This window comes from Ostrea edulis, chromosome 7 (genome assembly GCF_947568905.1).
Source record: "Ostrea edulis chromosome 7, xbOstEdul1.1, whole genome shotgun sequence".
NCBI lineage: Eukaryota > Metazoa > Mollusca > Bivalvia > Ostreida > Ostreidae > Ostrea > Ostrea edulis.
The window spans coordinates 46,438,966-46,458,619 of record NC_079170.1 but is presented as its reverse complement, the minus strand read 5'-3'; the positions used below and the strand labels follow the sequence as shown (position 1 = coordinate 46,458,619).

The following is a 19,654-nucleotide window of genomic DNA, read 5'->3' as shown; positions in this document are numbered from 1 at the left end:
GGGAGATGCATTGTTTTTGTATTTTCTGTCCGTCACAAAATTTTGTGAACGCTTTCCAATATGGCTTGTGGGATATACTTGATATTTTGTACAATGCTTCTGTGCATATTTTATTGATGGGACATTATTTTCTTATAAGTTATAGTGGATGCCCAAAGTAATGTACTAAATATCAAATGAATAGACAAAAAAAGTGCGAAAAATTTGAAATCGTTATATAAATCCAAGGGCAATAACTCAGCAAAAAATAAATGGACCGAAACAAAATTAGAACGTGATATGTAACTTGTCATGTTAAAGCAATTGTACCAAATATCAACTGAATGTCAAACAAGAGGCTAATTAGCCATATAGCTCACCTTGTCCTTGCTATTGCGATTTTTAGCTATGAGCCAAAGGCTCAAAGAGCTAAGACGTGCGGTGTGCGTCAACGTTTTGGAAAAAGGGCTGTATCTCAAGAACCCCTTGGCCAAATTTGTCACAGGGTATCCTTGGCCCAAGGGCTTTCATTTGTACTAAAACCAGGGTTGTGACCCTTTAACAAGGGGAGATAATTAGGAAAATGCAAACAAAAGTAGTGGTTGCTAAAAAATCTTCTCGAGAACCACTGGGCAAATTATCACCAAACTTATGCATAAGGATGAGGATAGGTTGTAGATAAAAAAAAAAAAAAAAATTGTTCAAGGCATCATCCTGGGGCAAAGGGTGTGGTCTCAAGGTCACTTCAAAGTTGACCTTAAATTTTGTTTTGTTAAAACTTTGATATTTTGCTTAGTATAAGGACTAGGATCATCAAATTTTGTCAGTTGATGCATCTTGGGACCTAATATCATGTCTCAAAAGTAGGTCATGATGACCTACTTTTTTAATTTCGCAGGTAATTATTATTAAATAGATTTTGATGCATTTCTTGGACACTTTTGAGCTTATGATCATCAAAAGTTGTCAGTTAATGGATCATGGGACTTTGAACTGCGTCATGTGAAAAGTATGTCACCATGACCTACTTTCTGAATTTTATGGCTAATCATTTATGAATACATTTTAAGTTGGTATTTCAGATACCAAGAGGTTTAAAATCATCAAACCTTGTAAGGTGATGCGTCTAGAGGCCTCGAAACATATTTATAAAAAAAGTAGGTCACACTGACCTACTTTTTGAATTTTGCAGACATTCAAATTTCACATTTTCAATTTTAGATGCATAATTTGGACACTATGAAAGCTAGGATCATCAAACTTTGTCAGTTGATGCATCGTGAGTCTTCATAGTTTGTTGATTAAAAAGTAGGTCACTGTGACCTACTTTTGGAACTTGACGGCTATATTTGAATATTTCAGATGTTATTTGACTTACAGTCATCAAACTGTCAGTTGATGGGTCTTGAGTCTTCAGAGTGTGTGGACCAAAAAGTAGGTCACTGTGACCTACTTTTGGAATTTGACGTTTATATCTGAATATTTCAGATACTATTTGACTTCAATTATCAAACTTTGTCAGTTGATTCATCTTGAGTCTTTGGAATGTACCGACCAAAAAGTAGGTCACTGTGGCCTTCTTTTGGAATTTGACGGCTATATTTGAATACTATTTGACTTGTCAGTTGATGCATCTTGAGTCTACAGTATGTCGACCAAAAGTAGGTCAGTTACATGTATATTTAAATTTCCAGATACTATTTGACTTAACTTCATCAAACTTTGTTAATTGATGAATCTTGATTAGTGAGAATGTTTGCCTGTTCTACAATGTATCAGAAGAGCGATTATGGGCCTCTTGTTTAATTTAAAAAAAATTTCAAATCTTTTTCCCATTAAAAATACCAAAGGGTCATGACATCTGAACACAAATTCACACAATATTGGAATACGTCAATGCCGATATGACTAACATGACCTTGCTGTTCTGTGAGAAGGTCAAGGTCACATATGAAAGGCCTTGTCATGAGAAATATATACAAAAAGACCATAACAGTATAGTCTTATTTTTCATTTTAAAAATTGCTAAATCTAAAAATTCTTACGAGTTGCACCAAGGGTATTTTCAATTTTGGGCATCTAAAAGTAATCTAATGCGATATTAACCTACATCAAAATGGATTGAGCAATAGGTGTGATTAAATGCATGTAGTTCTCTCCGTGGATTGATTATGTACAATAATCAGTGGCGTATCAAGGACTGTATACCAGTGTGGGGAGTCGAGACTGAACGACCGATATTTGCCAAGGAAATCAAAAATACGCATGAAGAGTAGCCGCAAATATCTACATTGTTTATAAGTCCAGTTCAACTTGATTAGTAGATTATAATACGGGGTCACACAAAAAAACATGGAGCGTGTGGGAGGATTTTTTATTTTTTTTTTATTTTTATTTCCCGAGAAAAAAATGATAGGCATCACACAAAGTGTTAAGCCAACATTCAAAGAATCCTTGGTAGAAGATATAAAACCAACATTCTGTGACTTTAATCATGCACTCATATGTCTCTGGGAGGCAAGTTTGTTTGAAATCGTAATTTTTGCGAAAATAAAAAAAATTGGGGATGGCCTTTTTTGAGGGGCGGGCGGGGATGATAATCTATCAATTAATTTTAATTGGCCTAAATATTGTCGTCACTTATTAATTTGGTAGAGTTAATTCACCCCGTGTTCATGCGACCATTGGTGTTGATGCTTAGAACCTAGTAATTGTATGATTGATTGTTTAAGAGAATTTTTTTACTCCTGTAGACGTCACCAAGACCGGCGAAGGGCTTCAAATTTTTGGCCTATACTCGGCGCTTACAGCTATTGAGCAGTGAGGGTTCTTTAGCGAAACACGGGACATCCGTTTTTAAGGTCATCTCCGAGGACCCGTGACATTCACACCTGATGCTGAGCATTCAATGGCGATGGAACTGTCACTACCTGTTTTAACAACTTGGGTCTGTCGTGGCCCAGATTCAAACCTCGACCTTCCGCATGCGGGGCGAACGCTCTAACTTCTAAACACGGTGTAATTGTACATGTATGTGTTAAACCCCTCTAACAATTGTTTATAGTAATTTCCATATAAACTGTACTAAACATGTAGGCGCTGCATATGTACATTTATGAGTTGGGTCCCTGTCTGTTGTATATATCTGACTACTCTAGTTGGGGATCTAGAATGGGGAGGAGGTTGCAATTCCCCTTCCTTTGATGAAATATATTCAAAGAAAGTGTTGTGGTTTTTTGGTTGTTTTTTTGTTTTTGTTTTTTTTCTTGAATTTGGGGCCTCCGTGGCCGAGTGGTTGGAGTATCGCGCTCAACATCACATGGCCTCTGTCGGCTCGGGTTCGAATCCCGCTCGCGCCGGTAAGTGAGAAAGTTTCCCAGTTTACTTTCGGAAGGTCGGTGGTCTCTTCCCAGGTACATTTTAGCTGGGTTCTCTCTTCCACCAATAAAAACTGGGCGCCACCACTGAAAAACTGGAGTGTGGCGGAAAACATCAATCAATTTGGGGTTTTCAATCCACCTTTTTTCGAGCAGTAAAGGTACAAACTTGGGTCGCAACCCCCACTTCTCCCCCTTGAACTTGGAATTTTTCTGAACCCGCCAGTGTTACTATATATAATTCAAAAGGGTCAAAGTAACTTTACAAGGATGGGGGTCGCCTTGAGCGAAGCCCCCTTTAAGCTCCTGGATTTCACAGATTTTATAGGCTTGAAATATGTCTCCTATGTAGATTCTAGTCATTTTTAAGCGTTAAGCGTAGCTTAAGCGCTTATTGCCGCCAGTTGGATTTTGCATTCGTCATCATGTTTCCGGTTTATCGCCACCTATAGGCGAATTTATGCATCGCTGTAGTCAACAAGTCGTGTTTAAAGTAGTCGTAATTTTGCAACCGATCTAGCACGGGGATAACATTCATATCTGCAGTTGCATTTTTTCCCCGGAAATACAGTTCGTTGAACAGTGAATAAAATATGTATAAAAAGGGTGATATTTTTGTCCTCATTCTGGGGAAAGTGAGACACAGATGCAGGTCATTCGTCAGTTAAAATTCCCATTTGAATCTGCGTCTGTAATAATTAAAGTGATTCAAAATCTAAAATTGAATAAGAATATGTACATGTATATGAAACCGTTTTAGCTAGGGTGTCTTTGCATTGTTGCCTTCGCCTGGCGCTTAGAGGTCAGGAAAATCAATTTGCTATAATTAGAACCCACGTCATTGAGCTATACACGGGTCAGGAGGGTTTTCCACTTGTGTTTTGGCTGCTGTTCCGACTCAGTAAAATGTTTGTCCGACACAGCAAAAATGTGTGCAACACAGTAAAAAAAATTAACTGATCCGCGTCCATTGTGAACGAGAAAGAATTTGTGCACGTTTATGCTTTGACAGCGAAGGACAGAGATCGGTGTCTCAGAAGGATGATATTGCGTAACTGCTTACACCTTCGCCGATCATATATGTAAGTCGGTCATGCAGAAATTTAGAGGATGCAACGGTGTAACTTAAGCTTACTTTATTATTTCTAAACGACCAAGATATTCTTCAGAATCATCGTCAACACAATCAAATTTGATTTCGTGATTTAGTTTCAAAAATGAGACTAAAAATAATAGTCTTGGGGCAAGGAAAGATAAAAGGTACAACATTATATCATATTATATTATCATATAATATTATGGAAAACAATACCCCGGTTTCAAGTATTCAAAACACCGCGTGGAATTTTACGAGGGCTGTATACTGAAATACATATGTTTAGAACAAGTGTTAGATAAACATTGCCATTGTGTCAAGCATGAATGTGAAATTGTTTGCGGTCCACAGCACGCTACATACAACGAAAGTAATCGTGTTTTCAATTTCTTTGTACTTCAAACAAACAATTGACAATGACATGCATATGTTACATGTATTTCCGAACGTACGAATGATGAAGAAGGGGGAGGGGCATGGATGTACTGTTGTTGTTCCCTGTTCCCACATTTTGTTTTCGCTGAACGATCTTTTCATATAAAAAAGATGCATTTAGTTTTTTGGTGAGATGCCTCTTCATTATTTCTAACAGCGGTTTGAAAATTACTTTTGTAACTTTTCAGTGCCTAGTTTGGGATTCTCATTTAGCTACATTTACATGTTGTAAATCTTGCATATTTATTGCAAGTCACTTCTGTTACGTTTTTTTCTTCTTCATAGAACTCCTACACAAGCTTCGAATCTTATGGTTTTTTGCTAAGGTTATTAGCATTTTCATATAAAGAACTGTTTTATAAAATTAAAACAATAGCAATGTGTATTATGTCTCATTCAGACAAACGGATGAGTCTCCTTTGCAATATGAATATGAGCTTTTACACAAGAAGTGTAATACACACAAGTTGATGAGTACAGCGTTTAATGTACCTGTGTACAAAAGTTTTTTGTTTTTTTTTTTAGATTTACGAATAACAAACAATCACTACAATTGCTAAATGTAATTCCATGCTTACATGTTAGTCTAATTCATCATCATATTTGAATTAGTATATCCTCTTGCACTAACTTTCATGTTAAAAATGAGCTATCTCCACTCTTGTTAATGACGCAGTATTCAGTTTCAAAGTAATATTGCACATGTATGATGAACATCTTTTCTAAATAACTTCCTAAATTTTGTTTTCAGTTATACATGTATTTATCGGACTTATTTGGATTCAGATTCTCTCCAACCTGATTTTGAATTGAAATAAACTTCATTATTGATTACAAAAAATAATTCCACTTTCATGGTGTGATTGCTATTTACAGATAATTATGCACTGGATTCTGTAGTACAAGTCATACAGACGCATGTTTATGTATGTATTTAGATGATTTCTGGTAAGGTAATGAAATGGATGTAAAGCGTTTCATAATCCTGCATTATTGGTGTGTTTTGACATGTGACATTTGTTAGTGTATGTGGTTATGTGTAATTTTCTTTTTTGTCCAGTTTGTTTGTTCCTTTCTATTATAAGTGACTTACATATATATATATCATACTATTGATTTGTTTCATTTCAGTTGTATTCTAAAAATATTTCATACACTATTTAACTGGAACACAACAGTAAATTAGTTGCGTAATAACAATTGAACACTTTATACCGAAAACTACCATTACAATTGTTTTCACATTTTCTACCAAAAATGTTCTTCTCTATAACATCACATATGTAAGAGAAAAAAATGCATAGTCATGTAGAGCATTTAATGATCCAGGGACCGGAGCAGAGCGGATCAGAAACCCTTGCCTTGGGAAGATGGGTAGGAGCTAAACAGGGTATAAATTAAGTGTTCATTTGTCAAATATTTGAATAAGATAGCCTTAAATGCTATTGATTGATTGTATCTTGTTTAACGTTCTTCTCAATCATTTTTAATTCATATGGAGACGTCACCAAGACCGGTGAAGGGCTTCAAATTTAGGCCTATGCTCGGCGCTTACGGCCATTGAGCAGTGAGGGTTCTTTAGCGTGCCACACCTACATTTTAAAGGCCATCTCCGAGGACCCGTGATATTCACACCTGATGCCGAGAGTTTGGTGATGGAACTGTCACTACCTGTTTAACGAACTAGGTCTCTCGCGGCCGGGATTCGAACCCCGACCGGCCGCATACAGAGCGAACACTTTACATATGGACCACCGCAGCGGTGGTAATGCTATTGATACTAAATTCTGATTATAGATATTTAATAAGAACAGGTGTCCTTTACCAAAATTGTAAATTTCATGACCCAAGGACATGGGTTTTAGTTTAATTTGGGATCAAAATTATCATAGTGACCATGGTTTTAACAACATCATATAAAATTTATATTTCAACGTGTTGAAAAGTTTCAGGACATTGCTTCCAATCCATATTTGTTATTTTCTTACAGAAAATGTACTACTTAGTTATGCGAAAATAAAGAATAATGCATAGACCTTTTTTTAAATGTTGTTCCTGCTCATTAACATTACATACAGAATTCATGAAGTCAGCTTAGCGCTTTTCAGTACTTTCAGTACTTTGATTACTATTAGTCTGTAATTTTTAATAAGGTTGAAATGACGCAAATCTTAAGGGCTTTTTTTTTTTTTTTTAAACAAAGTAAGTTTTCGCAATAAAAGTAATCCATGAATAAATCAAAAGAGCGTGGAAGAAATTATTTCTTTTTTTATCGTTTACCGGGATTGTTGTTCGGATAGGATTTGGGATTTAGACAGTTCAATCTGGTAAACACGTGAAACTATTATTCACATTGACATCGATTCATTAGCCTTATTTGCTAAACATGGGAGCAAAGGATATAGCAAAAGCACTATGGAAAAATCCATTGGTTTGGTAATTATTTTTATTTAGCTGCAAAACTGAAACATAATCTGTGTATACATGTACAGATAATGGACTGTTGTCCCGAATTATCTCGATTTGTGATGTTTAATGATTTTAATCAATATTTTCATCATCATGTACGTAGAGACTAAGTGATATTTATACATTGCCAATTTATAACTCTAAATGTGTATTTGTTTTAAATATATTTATTTTTACTAAAACAATAATTTTGCTGAGTTTATGCATACTTATTTTAAAACAAATATGCAATTTTGGAGTTAGAGTCTACGGGTTCTTATAGAATAGATGTGCATTTAGTGACTCTGTCAACAGTTATGTAGAACCAAGTACAAGAACAACAGTGTATGATGTATAGCTGTTAGCATAAACCCAACAACACAAAATGTTAGCACTGTAAGCTAATCCGAAATTTACCTTTATACCCCCACTTTTATATTTTTGTGACATATGGGGTCTCCTTTGCACATGTCACAATACAAAAGCAGAAGTAAGAGTCAGGGAAATCTCGTATTTTAACCGTGAACCAGGTATTGAATGTAGATAGACAAAACAATTATACAATAATTAGATGTATAGCATTATAGCAAATAATGTGATATGTGTTGCTTAGAAAGCAGTCTTATGTGTATCCTCATCAGAAACATTATAACTAAACGCCTAGAGAAAAAAAAACATAGATAAAAGATTTATTTTTAAAAATGGAAAATTTGTGTCCATATATGCAAGTGTTAATTATTTGATATTGTCTTGGCGGGTGAATACTGGACATGTATCAGACTGTATAATTTATATTTCATTAAAAGGACTGGTTCATGTTTTTTGAAGGAAAAAAAAAAAATCATTTTTGATGTTAAACATTAAATATATAACTCATTTAATGTTGACCATGACGGCCAAAATTTTGAATTTTTGTCTAATGACCTTCTAAATGCAGAAGTAAAAGCTAACGTTTACAAACAAACCAATGTAATTTAAAGCATATTTATTTTGTACAGTCACTTTTGAATGACACATTTTACCTAAAGAATACCTGGAAATGTGATATGTAATAATCTGAGATTGATGCTCATTTATTTTTAAAAAAAACTTGGTAAACAATTAATAACACAATTCAGTCTTTGTTTGCAAATCAAATGATAAACTCTCTATAATGAGCTTTATTTATCTTTAATAATTAATAATACGCCTAAAGCATCCCATCCCCAAACTCTACAATTCGACGAAGTGCCATTTCAAAAAGTTTTCTCCGTAAAAGAGAAGAAATTAACCCTTAAAGTTTGTGTCATAGATATAATACAACCTGTTAAAACCCAGCATATTAAAGAATTTGGTGACGTAAGCTTTACTATACAATATTACGATGTAATACTATTTATGTGAAGCTTAGGACCACAATCGTTAGCGCGCCCCCAACTTCCGGTGTAAGGGGAATAACTGCAAAAATGTAGGCCATTCTAAATTATATTTTTTTTTAAATTAATAAATATAAACAATAACATATGTCTTTCTTTGCTGTTTCATTGGGTGATGAAGGTAGCACTCATTGCATAAAAAATGGCATAACCCACTTACACGGGTTATATATGCATTTTTTCTGCAATGCTAGCTACCTTCATCACCCAATGAAACAACAAAGAAGGCATTTTATTGTTTAAATAACCTTGATTTTTTGTGAAATCTTTTCAACACTTTAGATGGTTGATGATTATAAAAGTGAAAAACAAAATGTAGGGGGAAATTATAAGTCAGTCCCATTGAAAAAATATTTTGATAATAGCTAGCCCTTTAGAAAATAAGATGTGTCTGGCAACGGAAAAGTTGGCCAACTTAGAATGACTGCAATATTAACAAATTCGTTAATATCAAATTTGCCACAAACAGGATTTGGGTCAGTGACACACTCCTATATTGAAGGTTTCATTGACTCCTCTTATGGGAGATTTAGTCTGTCTGATCATAGATAGTGTGTATTAATACATAGATAGTGTGTAGTAATACATAGATAGTGTGTATTAATACATAGATAGTGTGTATTAATACATAGATGTGTGTATTAATACATAGATAGTGTGTAGTAATACATAGATAGTGTGTATTAATACATAGATAGTGTGTAGTAATACATAGTGTGTAGTAATACATAGATAGTGTGTAGTAATACATAGATAGTGTGTAGTAATACATAGATAGTGTGTAGTAATACATAGATAGTGTGTAGTAATACATAGATAGTGTGTATTAATACTGTTACATGTGTTAAACACATACATTGTTCATTGTGGATTAAATTTACAGGAAAGTTGCAAAGAGCTGGGGATTTTTTGTTGTGGTCATCCTGGTTGCTAATGAAATGTCAGCGGCTGATGCGGCTAATGTAGCTGAAATTACAGGAAATGTCGCAAACGCAAGTTGATTACAAACGGTACGTAGTCATTTAGTCAATTTAGAAATAAAGTGATGTAAATAGGTTACTTGTGATGCTTGTCTTGATTGTCCATGTTTTAATTTTTTTTCTTCCTTTTTCAGAGGATTAAAAAGTTGTGAGAGAGAAGATATAGACTGTGTAGAACAGGAGTTGAATGGACAGTATACAATTATAACATGACTTAAGTCATTCTGTTTGTACATGTCTGCGGCAGACTATCTGTCCACTTGTCCTGTACGTTTTAAGTATGTAAATAAGAATGAACTATTTGTTTGTCATATTTTATAATACTATTAAATTAAGTAACATGGATTCAGATTGGTTTGATATTATATTTAAATCTGGTTTTCACTTGGAAAGCATGTTATAAATTGTAATAAATAATTTGAAGGAGAAACTTCAAACTTACTCTGCGACTACATATGCCGAAAATGGTGTAAATCAAATGTGGATTTTAAAAAAATTCTAAAGAACTTTTAGTAAAGTTGAAATCGCAAAACTTTTCTCAAATCAACAACATCAAAACGTTTGACATTTCAACACTTTACATGACCATTCCTCACGATAGATTAAAGACTAGACTTTTTGACATCATAGACAGTTGCTTCTTCAACGAAATTGGAAAACAGAAATATTCATATCTAGTGATCAATCATCCAAAAAATTACTTTGTTAAACACCACTCTGATTCCACGCATAAGTAACTCTGAAGTTGAAATAAAAATATGCTAGAGTACCTCTGACATTGACAATATCTTTGTGGTCTTTGGTGATGTCTTCCAACAGTCTGTTGGAATTCTCATGGGCACGAATTGTGCTCCTTCGTTAGCTGACCTGTTTGTATTATCATACGAAGCAGAATTCATTCAAAAATTCTACGTGAGAAGAAAAAATCTCTTGCTGTGGCCTTCAATTCGATATTTAGATATATGGACGACATGTTATCTATTAACTAATAATTTTCATTCATATGTCGATTCAATATATCTTTGTGAACTCAAATTAAAAGACATCACAGAGTCGTCCACTTGTGCTCCATACTTAGATATTTTATTGAAAGTGGATTCAGCTTCTCCATCATCAACTTCCCATATATATGTAGCAATATTTCATTATCACCTGCATATGGTGTTTATATCTCTCGATGGATTCGATACGCAAGAGCTTGTTCTGCATATGACCACTTTGTAGCTCATTTGAGCCTTCGGCTCAACTTTGTCGTCGTCGGCGACCTTGTAAACTTTTCACATTTTCATCTTCTCAAGAACCACGGAGCCAATTATAACCAAACTTAGCCAAAAGCATTCTTGGGTAAAGGGCTTTCAAGTTTGTTCAAATGAAGGACCATGTCCTCTTCAAAGGGGAGATAATCGCAAAAATAGGGTGGGGTCATTTGAAAATCTTCTCAAGAATCAATGAGCCAGAAGACCTGAAATTTATATGAAAGCTTCCTGACATAGTGCAGATTCAAGTTTGTGCAAATCATGGCCACCGGGGATAGATTGGGACCACAATAGGGGACCAAAGTTTTACATGAGAACAAATAGAAAAATCTTCCTCTCAAGAACCAATGAGTCAGAAGAGCTGAGATTTAAATGAAAACTTCCTGACATAGTGCAGATTCAAGTTTGTTCAAATCATGGCCCCCGGGGGTAGGTTGGGGCCACAATAAAGGATTAAAATTTTACATAGAAATATATAGGGAAAATCTTTAAAAATCATCTCAAGAACCAATGAGTCAGAAGAGCTGAGATTTACATGAAAGCTTCTTGACATGGTGCAGACTCAAGTTTGTTCAAATCATGGCCCCGGGGGTAGGTTGGGGTCACAATAAGGAATCTAAGTTTTACACGGGAATAAATAGAAATCTTTAAAAATCATCTTCTCAAGAGCCAAGAAACCAGAAGAGCTGAGATTGACATGAAAGCTTCATGACATAAAGTGCAGATTTAAGTTTGTGCAAATCATGGCCCCTGGGAGTAGATTCGGGCCACTATAGGGGATCAAAGTTTTACATGAGAATAAATTAAAAAAATCTTTAAAAATCATCTTAAATTCTCAAGAACCAATCAGTGAGAAGAGCTGAGATTTACATGAAAGCTTCCTGAAATAGTGCAGATTCTATTTGTTGAAATCATGGCCCTCGGGGGTAGGCTGGGGCCACAATAGGGGATCAAAGATATACATAGAAATATAGAGAGAAAATCTTTAAAAATCATCTCGAGAATCAATGAGTCAGAAGAGCTGAGATTTACATGAAAGCTTCTTGGCATAGTGCAGATTCAAGTTTGTTCAAATCATGGCTCCCGGGGGTAGGTTGGGGTCACAATAGGGGATCAAAGTTTTACACGGGAAATTGGGAATAAATAGAATTTTTTATTTAAATCATCCTCTCAAGAACCAAGCTGAGATTTACATGAAAGCTTCCTGACATTGTTTGTAAAACTCATGGCCTCCAGGGGTAGGTTGGGGCCACAAAACGGACTAAGCTTTAACATGCAAATGTATGTGGAAAGTCTTCAGATATGGGCCATGGTAACTCAGGTGAGCGATGTGGTCCTTGGGCCTCTTGTTAAATCGAGGCAAGCTACTGACAAACAAGTTGATGGTATAGGGCTTTCAACAGTCTCGTTTAAAGTCAGCATTTCACAAATTCTACAGTTTTTATAACGATCTCAGCCAGGTTTGGCCAATACAACCTATCATTGGGTCAAATGCTGTCTGACGTGTGACCTTGACCTTTGACCATTTTTCTCCAAAATTAATAGGGGTCTTCCTTACCTGGTACCCAACAATATATCAAAGTTTCATTTGATTAGATTGTAAAATTTTTGAGTTATCATCCGGAAACCAATTGTTGACGCTCAACCGCCCGCATCACCAAACCAATAGCTTCGTTGCAACTCGGCTAAAAAAATTCAAAGGTTCAGTATTTTATTGCGAATTATTGTTTGAAAGATAGTCGAATTAAAAGTTTGAAATACTTTACAGTATTGTTTGTACGATACATTTGCAACAAGAGATGTTTGTAAAACACATATGCCCCCCCATGGTGCAAAATTGAAAAGGGTTATACACACACATCATTTAATTGAGAGTAGTATCATCAATTCAAAATATTGAACAGACACTATCTTCCTATGTCAAGAGTGGATTGACCATGCGACCTAAAAATCAATAGGGATCAACTCCTGAAGATGTACCAGTGTACCAAGTTTGATGTCTGTCAAGCAAAGGATTCTCAAGATATTGAGCGGACAGTATATTCTTATGGCCAGTTAGACCCTTGACTACGTGACCTCAAAATCAATAGATGTAATCTCCTGAAGATGTACCAGTGTACCAAGTTTGATGTCTGTCAAGCAAAGGGTTCTCAAGATATTGAACAGACAGTATATTCCTATGTCTAGTTCGACCCTTGACCTTTGACTACGTGACCTCAAAATCAATCGGTGTCATCTTCCCCTGATGATGTACCAGTGTACCATGTTTGATGTCTGTCAAGCAAAGGGTTCTCGAGATATTGAACAGACATTATATTCCTATGTCCAGTTTGACCTTTGACTATGTGACCTCAAAATCAATAGGGGTCATCTTCTCCTGAAGATGTACCAGTGTACTAAGTTTAATGTCTGTCAAGCAAAGGGTTCTCAAGATATTGAGCGGACAATATATTCCTATGTCCAGAGTAGACTGTAGACCGTTCTCAAGATATTGAGCGGACAGTATATTCCAATGTCCAGTTTGACCTTTGACCATGTGACCTCAAAATCAAAAGGGGTCATCTTCTTCTAAAGATATACCAGTGTACCAAGTTTGATGTCTGTCTAGCAAAGTATTCTCGAGACATTGAGTGGTCAATATATTCCTATGTCCAGTTTGACCCTTGACCTTTGACCAGGTATCAATAGGGGTCATCTACTCCTTAAGATGCACCAGTGTACCAAGTTTGATGTCTGTCAAGCAAAGGGTTCTCAAGATATTGAGCGGACAGTATATTCCTATGTCCAGAGTAGACTGACCCTTGACCTTTAACCGTTTGACCTGAAAAACTGTAGGGGTCCTCTTCTTTTCATAACCAACCCACATATGAAATATCATTACGATCAAGTGAATGGTTCTCAAGATATTGAGCGGACAACATCTGGTCTACCAAACGACCGGCCAACAGGTGCAAACCAATTTGCCCCTCTTCTTTGAAGGGGGGCATAAAAATCACAAGGAGACACTCGTTTACTTCTTAAGCAGTACTTGTAAGCAGCTGCAGTGGGAGGATGCAGATAAAATGGCTCCCATAGAGGATGTGTATTAACCAATAGAGCGACTCCTCAGAGCTCGAAATTCTTACATTTCTATATGTAATTATCTGTGCAATCAATAAATTCACTCAATTTTCTTCCATATTTTAATAAAACAGTTTAATTTCTATCTGCATTTCTATGACTTGCCAGAAAGAAATTCTTTTGGGAAGTATAGACTGCAACATATAACAACCAGATCTAACATAGTGAGCCTGTGCCATGACGGTGCTTGTGTGATCCAGTGTTCGCTGGGAAAGTCCCCTTCAGTATAACTGTTGTCGTTGTATGACAAACTTTCGTACAAAACTGGCCACACTACCTGGTAACTCATCAAGACTCCCAAGTCCATTCACCTGAAGCAGCATGCTCTATCATAATAATATCGTATTCACTCCAGCATCTAATTTAATAACCTCTCCATTCACATACGGATTGTCAATGATTTTCTCGCAAAGATGAAAGAATGTTTGTGATGAGCCAAGTTTATGGGGAAATGTCATCAAACTAAATATGGGTTTTTCAATTTTTCCATTCTGTGTTCTATGTATCTGATAATCTAGGAATCCTGTAAACAAACAAAAGAAAATGAAAATAACTTCCCATTTCAATATCTTGATATACAAATTTATGTCACTTGAGCTAATTATTAAAACTTCATCTGCTTCAATCTGAGACAAGCTCTACAAATTTCAGCATCCTCTCAATACAAGACATAAGTGTGTTGCAACATTATGCACACATCCACAATATCTCTCTCCAATGCAAAGGAACACCTGCAAAAATGTCATGCTTATCAGCATACATGTAAATCAACACATGGAATCCATATAGCAAATTTTGTTCATTGGGTGTTTTAAAAGAAATAAATTTCATGTTTGAAAATACATGTGAACTTCAACACTCCATCTCAGCATACTTTATAAAGCGTTCTAATGCTTCACGAAAAGTATGCTGGCGTGAAGCATTGCAATTCATGTTCTGGTGTATTTTCCAAACTGAAATTTATTCTTTAGTTACATTCTATTTTCATTTTTTGTCAGAATTTCCAGCAGGAAATGGCTCTCCTTACAATTGTTGAGATACAAAGGCACAAACTGTGGAAATAGAACTATGCAATAACGGCTTACTTTTAGTGGTTTGGTATCATGCTGGTAAATTTGCTTTCAATCAGCAATATGACTTATCTATCATTAAATTAGTGCTTGCTAAAATATAATGTATGTTTTTATGTCATAAGAACTGTAGCACTCCTCAGTGTCCAAGGATTGAAAAACCACCCTTTTCTCATGTCTTGTTTCTGACAACAGTAATATAGGGTTATTGAACTTATATTGGTGAATATTGGCACGAGTTGGCTATAAAAATGCACGAGCTTGCAAGTGCATTTTGACAGCCAATGAGTGCCAATATTCACCTATATAAGTTCAATAACCCTTTTATTATATAGCTAAAGTATTTAGTTGTTAAACTATATCCCTTTTCACTCAAACTACTCCAAAATAGACGAGAATTCATCAATATTGGCATCTAAGGTGAAGGTGTGCAATAACAGCATGCATTTTTTATAAACTGTTCAATATTTCAACCCGTCATTAAAGAGACTGATTCACGATTTTCCCCAAAATTTTGTTTTCCACTTTTAATGATCAAAAACTACTGTCTAATGTGTTTAAAAGATTTCACATAAAAATTAAGGTTATACATTATCACAGAAGCTCATTTTTGAGAGTTTATTATTTGTTTTGTAAACAAAGATTTGGGTATGTTATTGTTTACGAAATTTTCAAAAGAAATGGAAATTGATCCAAGTTCATTATATTTTTCACATTTCAAGCATTCTTTGGGTAAAATGTGTCACCTAAAAGTTAAAATTTGTGACTATGTAAAGTTAAGATGTTTGATATTACAAAATTAATATTTCACTGGTTTGTTTGTATACATTAAAAGACTCGAGTCTTTATTTACATAACACAGATTTAAGGCTAAGATATTGCTTTTATTCTTGCATTCAGAAGGTCAAAATTTTGGCTGTCAATATAACATTAGTTATATTTTTAATGTTTTCCATCAAAAATGAAAAATATTTTTATCAAAAATCGTGAACCAGTCCCTTTAATGCATGAAGCAAACTGATTTTGTAAATGGGGACATCATAATTTATGTACAGTAAAACATTTTGCTTCAGTAAATATCAAATACCAGCTCTGTCAGATTCGGAGGACCGTCGTCTGCCATTTTGGCTTGTTTACGTCGTTACGGTAACGTCAATATTGAACGCTCATACTTGGAATGTTTCGGGCACATACAATTTACGCAATGCAAAGTTAGCGGTCAATAAATTCTCAGGATATTGAATGCTAACATTCTCTAGATTTTACAATAAGACTATTTATTAGCTATATAATAAAATGTTTTACAGATCATATAACTCATTGATACTACACTACTCTGACATCAAGTTTTATATGTTTTGGAATGCCATGTCTGCAAAATCATATTCCTCAGTCTATGAGTTAGAAAGTTGTCATGGTTTACAGGCGGAGAGAAAGCCTGCTATACGGTACATAGTACAGAATTCTTCTTGAAACTCATGGTTGTAGCATTTTATAAAGAAAACATCTCACATAGGAAATGATAAAATGGCAGTTACCTATAGCAATGCTGTTGACCCTTATACCCAGGTCATTGAGATCCCTTGCCATTGGAAGTGTCATCCCGATTATTGCAGACTGGGACATGGTGTAAGGAGCCAGGGAACTCCCAAACGCCAGGCTGTGAGATTTGTTAATGATCACCCCTCTCTGACCATTTACATCAGGTTTATTTTCAGCCATCAGCCCTGCACTTAGTCTACATACATTAAAAGTACTGGTCAAATTTTCCTGAAAGAAAATTAACAAATAGCACATCATTTCATATCCAATGGTTACATATATACATGCTTAATTCAGTTTTACTTAACACGACACACTAGAGAATCATTTTCAAAGGGATTAAATATTTAATATTAAGTTTAAAGAAATAAAAAAATGATGTAAATCAGGAATAAATTTATGCTAATCACTGAATCTCATTTGCCTTTAAGTCGTGGGAAAAGTTTGGTTTAATTTAACAATAACAACACTGGATTTGTTACTGAAAACTTTTTTGAGACTCAGTTAAGGAAAGGGGGGTGTAGTAGTAGATACAGGCCCTCTGGATATCCTAGATATGTATAACAGAGAGCGGTTTGTAACTCCTATCAAAGGGTACCAGATCAGAAGAATAATCAAACCGAGGCCTTTTATACTACAAGCTGAAGGCTGCAAATTGCAATATGAAATGCCTTTGTTTTTAAAATATTTTTTCAATGGGTGAAATTGGGTACCCCATAATAAAGAGTTACAAGCCTTTTTCTCTCCAGAATACACATCATGGGTAACCCGATGTCCAGAGGGCGGAGATGATTTTATTCCTTCCTCAATGATTATCAGGATTAGCATTAAATTGTACATGTATATACAAGCAAAGAAATAGGTTCAATGTTTTCAATAATCTCGATACAGGGCTTTCAGTACATTTGTGTTGAAGTAATGAACATATATTTGAAGTGGCTGAGGTTGTTTAAGGCAGACTCTAAGAAGCAAAGTTCCAAAGGGCAGACTAAATTCAAACTCGGGATTTCTTTCATAGAATCAGTGACAAATCATGAAACATCTTCTTTTTTTTAAAGCCCTGTTGAAGAAGTTGTGGAGGCATTGGTCTTATAAGTCTTTGTGAATGAAGAGATTAATTTTCTTGAAATTTTAATCATACATACATAATGTAAAAGACATACCTTAAAAATATTTTCAATGTTTTTTGATTTTTCTTTTTCTACTGCAGTGTTGTGATCTGCATATTTCTTCAGTTCTTTCTCTGAGAGAATTTTAAAAGTTCTGGCTCGAGTTGGACAATTTATGGTCACATCAAGTCTCCCAAAATTCTGTGCTGTCAAAGCAATGACTTTTTCTACATCCTTTTCCCTTGTCAACTGAAAGAAAAGATATATACCTAGCTCACAAGTTGTACTATATTGTCTGCACACAGTATGATCACAAGCATCAGCCAAAAGCCAAATTTCTTAATAACTCTACCATAGTTAAAAGCACTACATCCACTGGTTTAGTGAAAATTTCAATGTAATAGCTATTCCCCACAAAAATATGACTGAGAACAAATGAGAAGATCAAAGATAACAATTTAATAAGATATACAACTTTTTACACCAATCCAGATATTTTGTTATTGTATTCATCATGTTGATAGAAAGAAATTAGGCTAGTGCCATCAATATTTGGGCTAGTGAATGTATTCATTTGGAATACTAACACGATTCAATCTAATCAAAATAAGATCTTTTATGATTCACGATGGACTTAAGATTTAGATTCGCCTCAATAGGTTTGAAATTACAGGAATGAAGGGGGGGGGGGGGGGGGTATTCAAATCATCTGGGGATACAAAGGGATGTTTATACCACTGTAAAATCAGATTTTATTTGCGAGACCACCATTTAATCACATATTCCCTAACAAGACTAGTCATTAAAAAAATTTGTGTCTCTTGGATAAACTCTTGCAGCAGATTATTGCAATAAGTAATTATTCATAAAAGTTATGTGTGCCGAGAGTACATAATTGCAGCCATGTGAAAATAAGGTATCAAAAAATATAAGTGATCTAAATCTACCGATACCTGCAAAAGCTGGTTCTAATCAGATTTCTTGGTCATGTGGTAAAGTTTATGATGTGGGACTGGGGACTCAAGTTCGGTCACCAGAGATGAGAGTGCCGACAAATCGAGTCACACTCAGTCTCTTTTCTGTTACATAAATTAATATTACAGTTACGTACAAAAATGTTGTGTTATATACACCCCCAAAGTCAACTTACATCAGCAGGAACAAATAAACAGTTTTCATTTCCTAAAGCCTCTTGTATTTTTTCTCCTGACTCTGCCTCCGTGTCACATAAAACCACTTTTCCTCCCCTTTCAACAATATTATGAGCACAAACACCTCCAAGATTTTTAGCACCACTGGCAATCAGACACACTGCACCCTGTAAACAAATACACCTCATATATATTGTTATTCGAATGTTCTATCGATCGGATTCTCTTAATTGTTTTAATTATCTCATGCTTGTCTATTTTGGACCACAGGGTTTTGACACAATCTGAGCAAACTGGTTTATATAGTATATACACATGATACACAAGTTTGCTCAGGTTGTGTCAAAACCCCGTGTTTGGGACTCTGAATTATAAATAAAGTATTATCATTCTATATTCGTAGTCTGCTGCAAGCAAATTTAAAACAACAAATGATCCGTATGTATTTGTGACAGAACTGGTTAAAAATATATCATCTAAAAGGTGATTCAAATAAATCATAAAATTGAAAATGAAATGTAACCTTCAGTTTGGAGGTAGCCATCGTGCCATGTGTGGTGTGATTTTATTAACTTGTACCATGAGTACTCGAGTATTTCTTTTGTGATATTGAACTACAATGGTTAACTTTTAAATATCATGACTTTGTAGATGTCGAATATATCATATTTATGAA

At 35.0% G+C, this 19,654-nt stretch overlaps 1 protein-coding gene and 1 long non-coding RNA gene across 2 annotated transcripts; one reads left to right on the top strand and one right to left on the bottom strand.

The window, feature by feature from the left end:
• Nucleotides 1-7,173: 7,173 nt before the first annotated feature.
• Nucleotides 7,174-10,076, top strand: LOC125653233 (uncharacterized). Its single transcript, XR_007361848.2, has 3 exons — nucleotides 7,174-7,323; nucleotides 9,634-9,760; nucleotides 9,865-10,076. It is a non-coding gene; the product is annotated as an uncharacterized LOC125653233 (long non-coding RNA).
• A 4,078-nt stretch (nucleotides 10,077-14,154) lies between these two features.
• Nucleotides 14,155-19,553, bottom strand: LOC125656946 (3-hydroxyacyl-CoA dehydrogenase type-2-like). The gene is made up of 5 exons (XM_048887563.2): nucleotides 19,502-19,553; nucleotides 18,978-19,145; nucleotides 17,882-18,076; nucleotides 16,715-16,946; nucleotides 14,155-14,629 (listed from the first exon to the last, which is right to left on the bottom strand). Exons 1-5 carry the CDS (start codon nucleotides 19,520-19,522, stop codon nucleotides 14,436-14,438), a joined length of 810 nt encoding a protein of 269 aa, XP_048743520.2. The 5' UTR covers nucleotides 19,523-19,553; the 3' UTR covers nucleotides 14,155-14,435.
• Nucleotides 19,554-19,654: the final 101 nt, after the last annotated feature.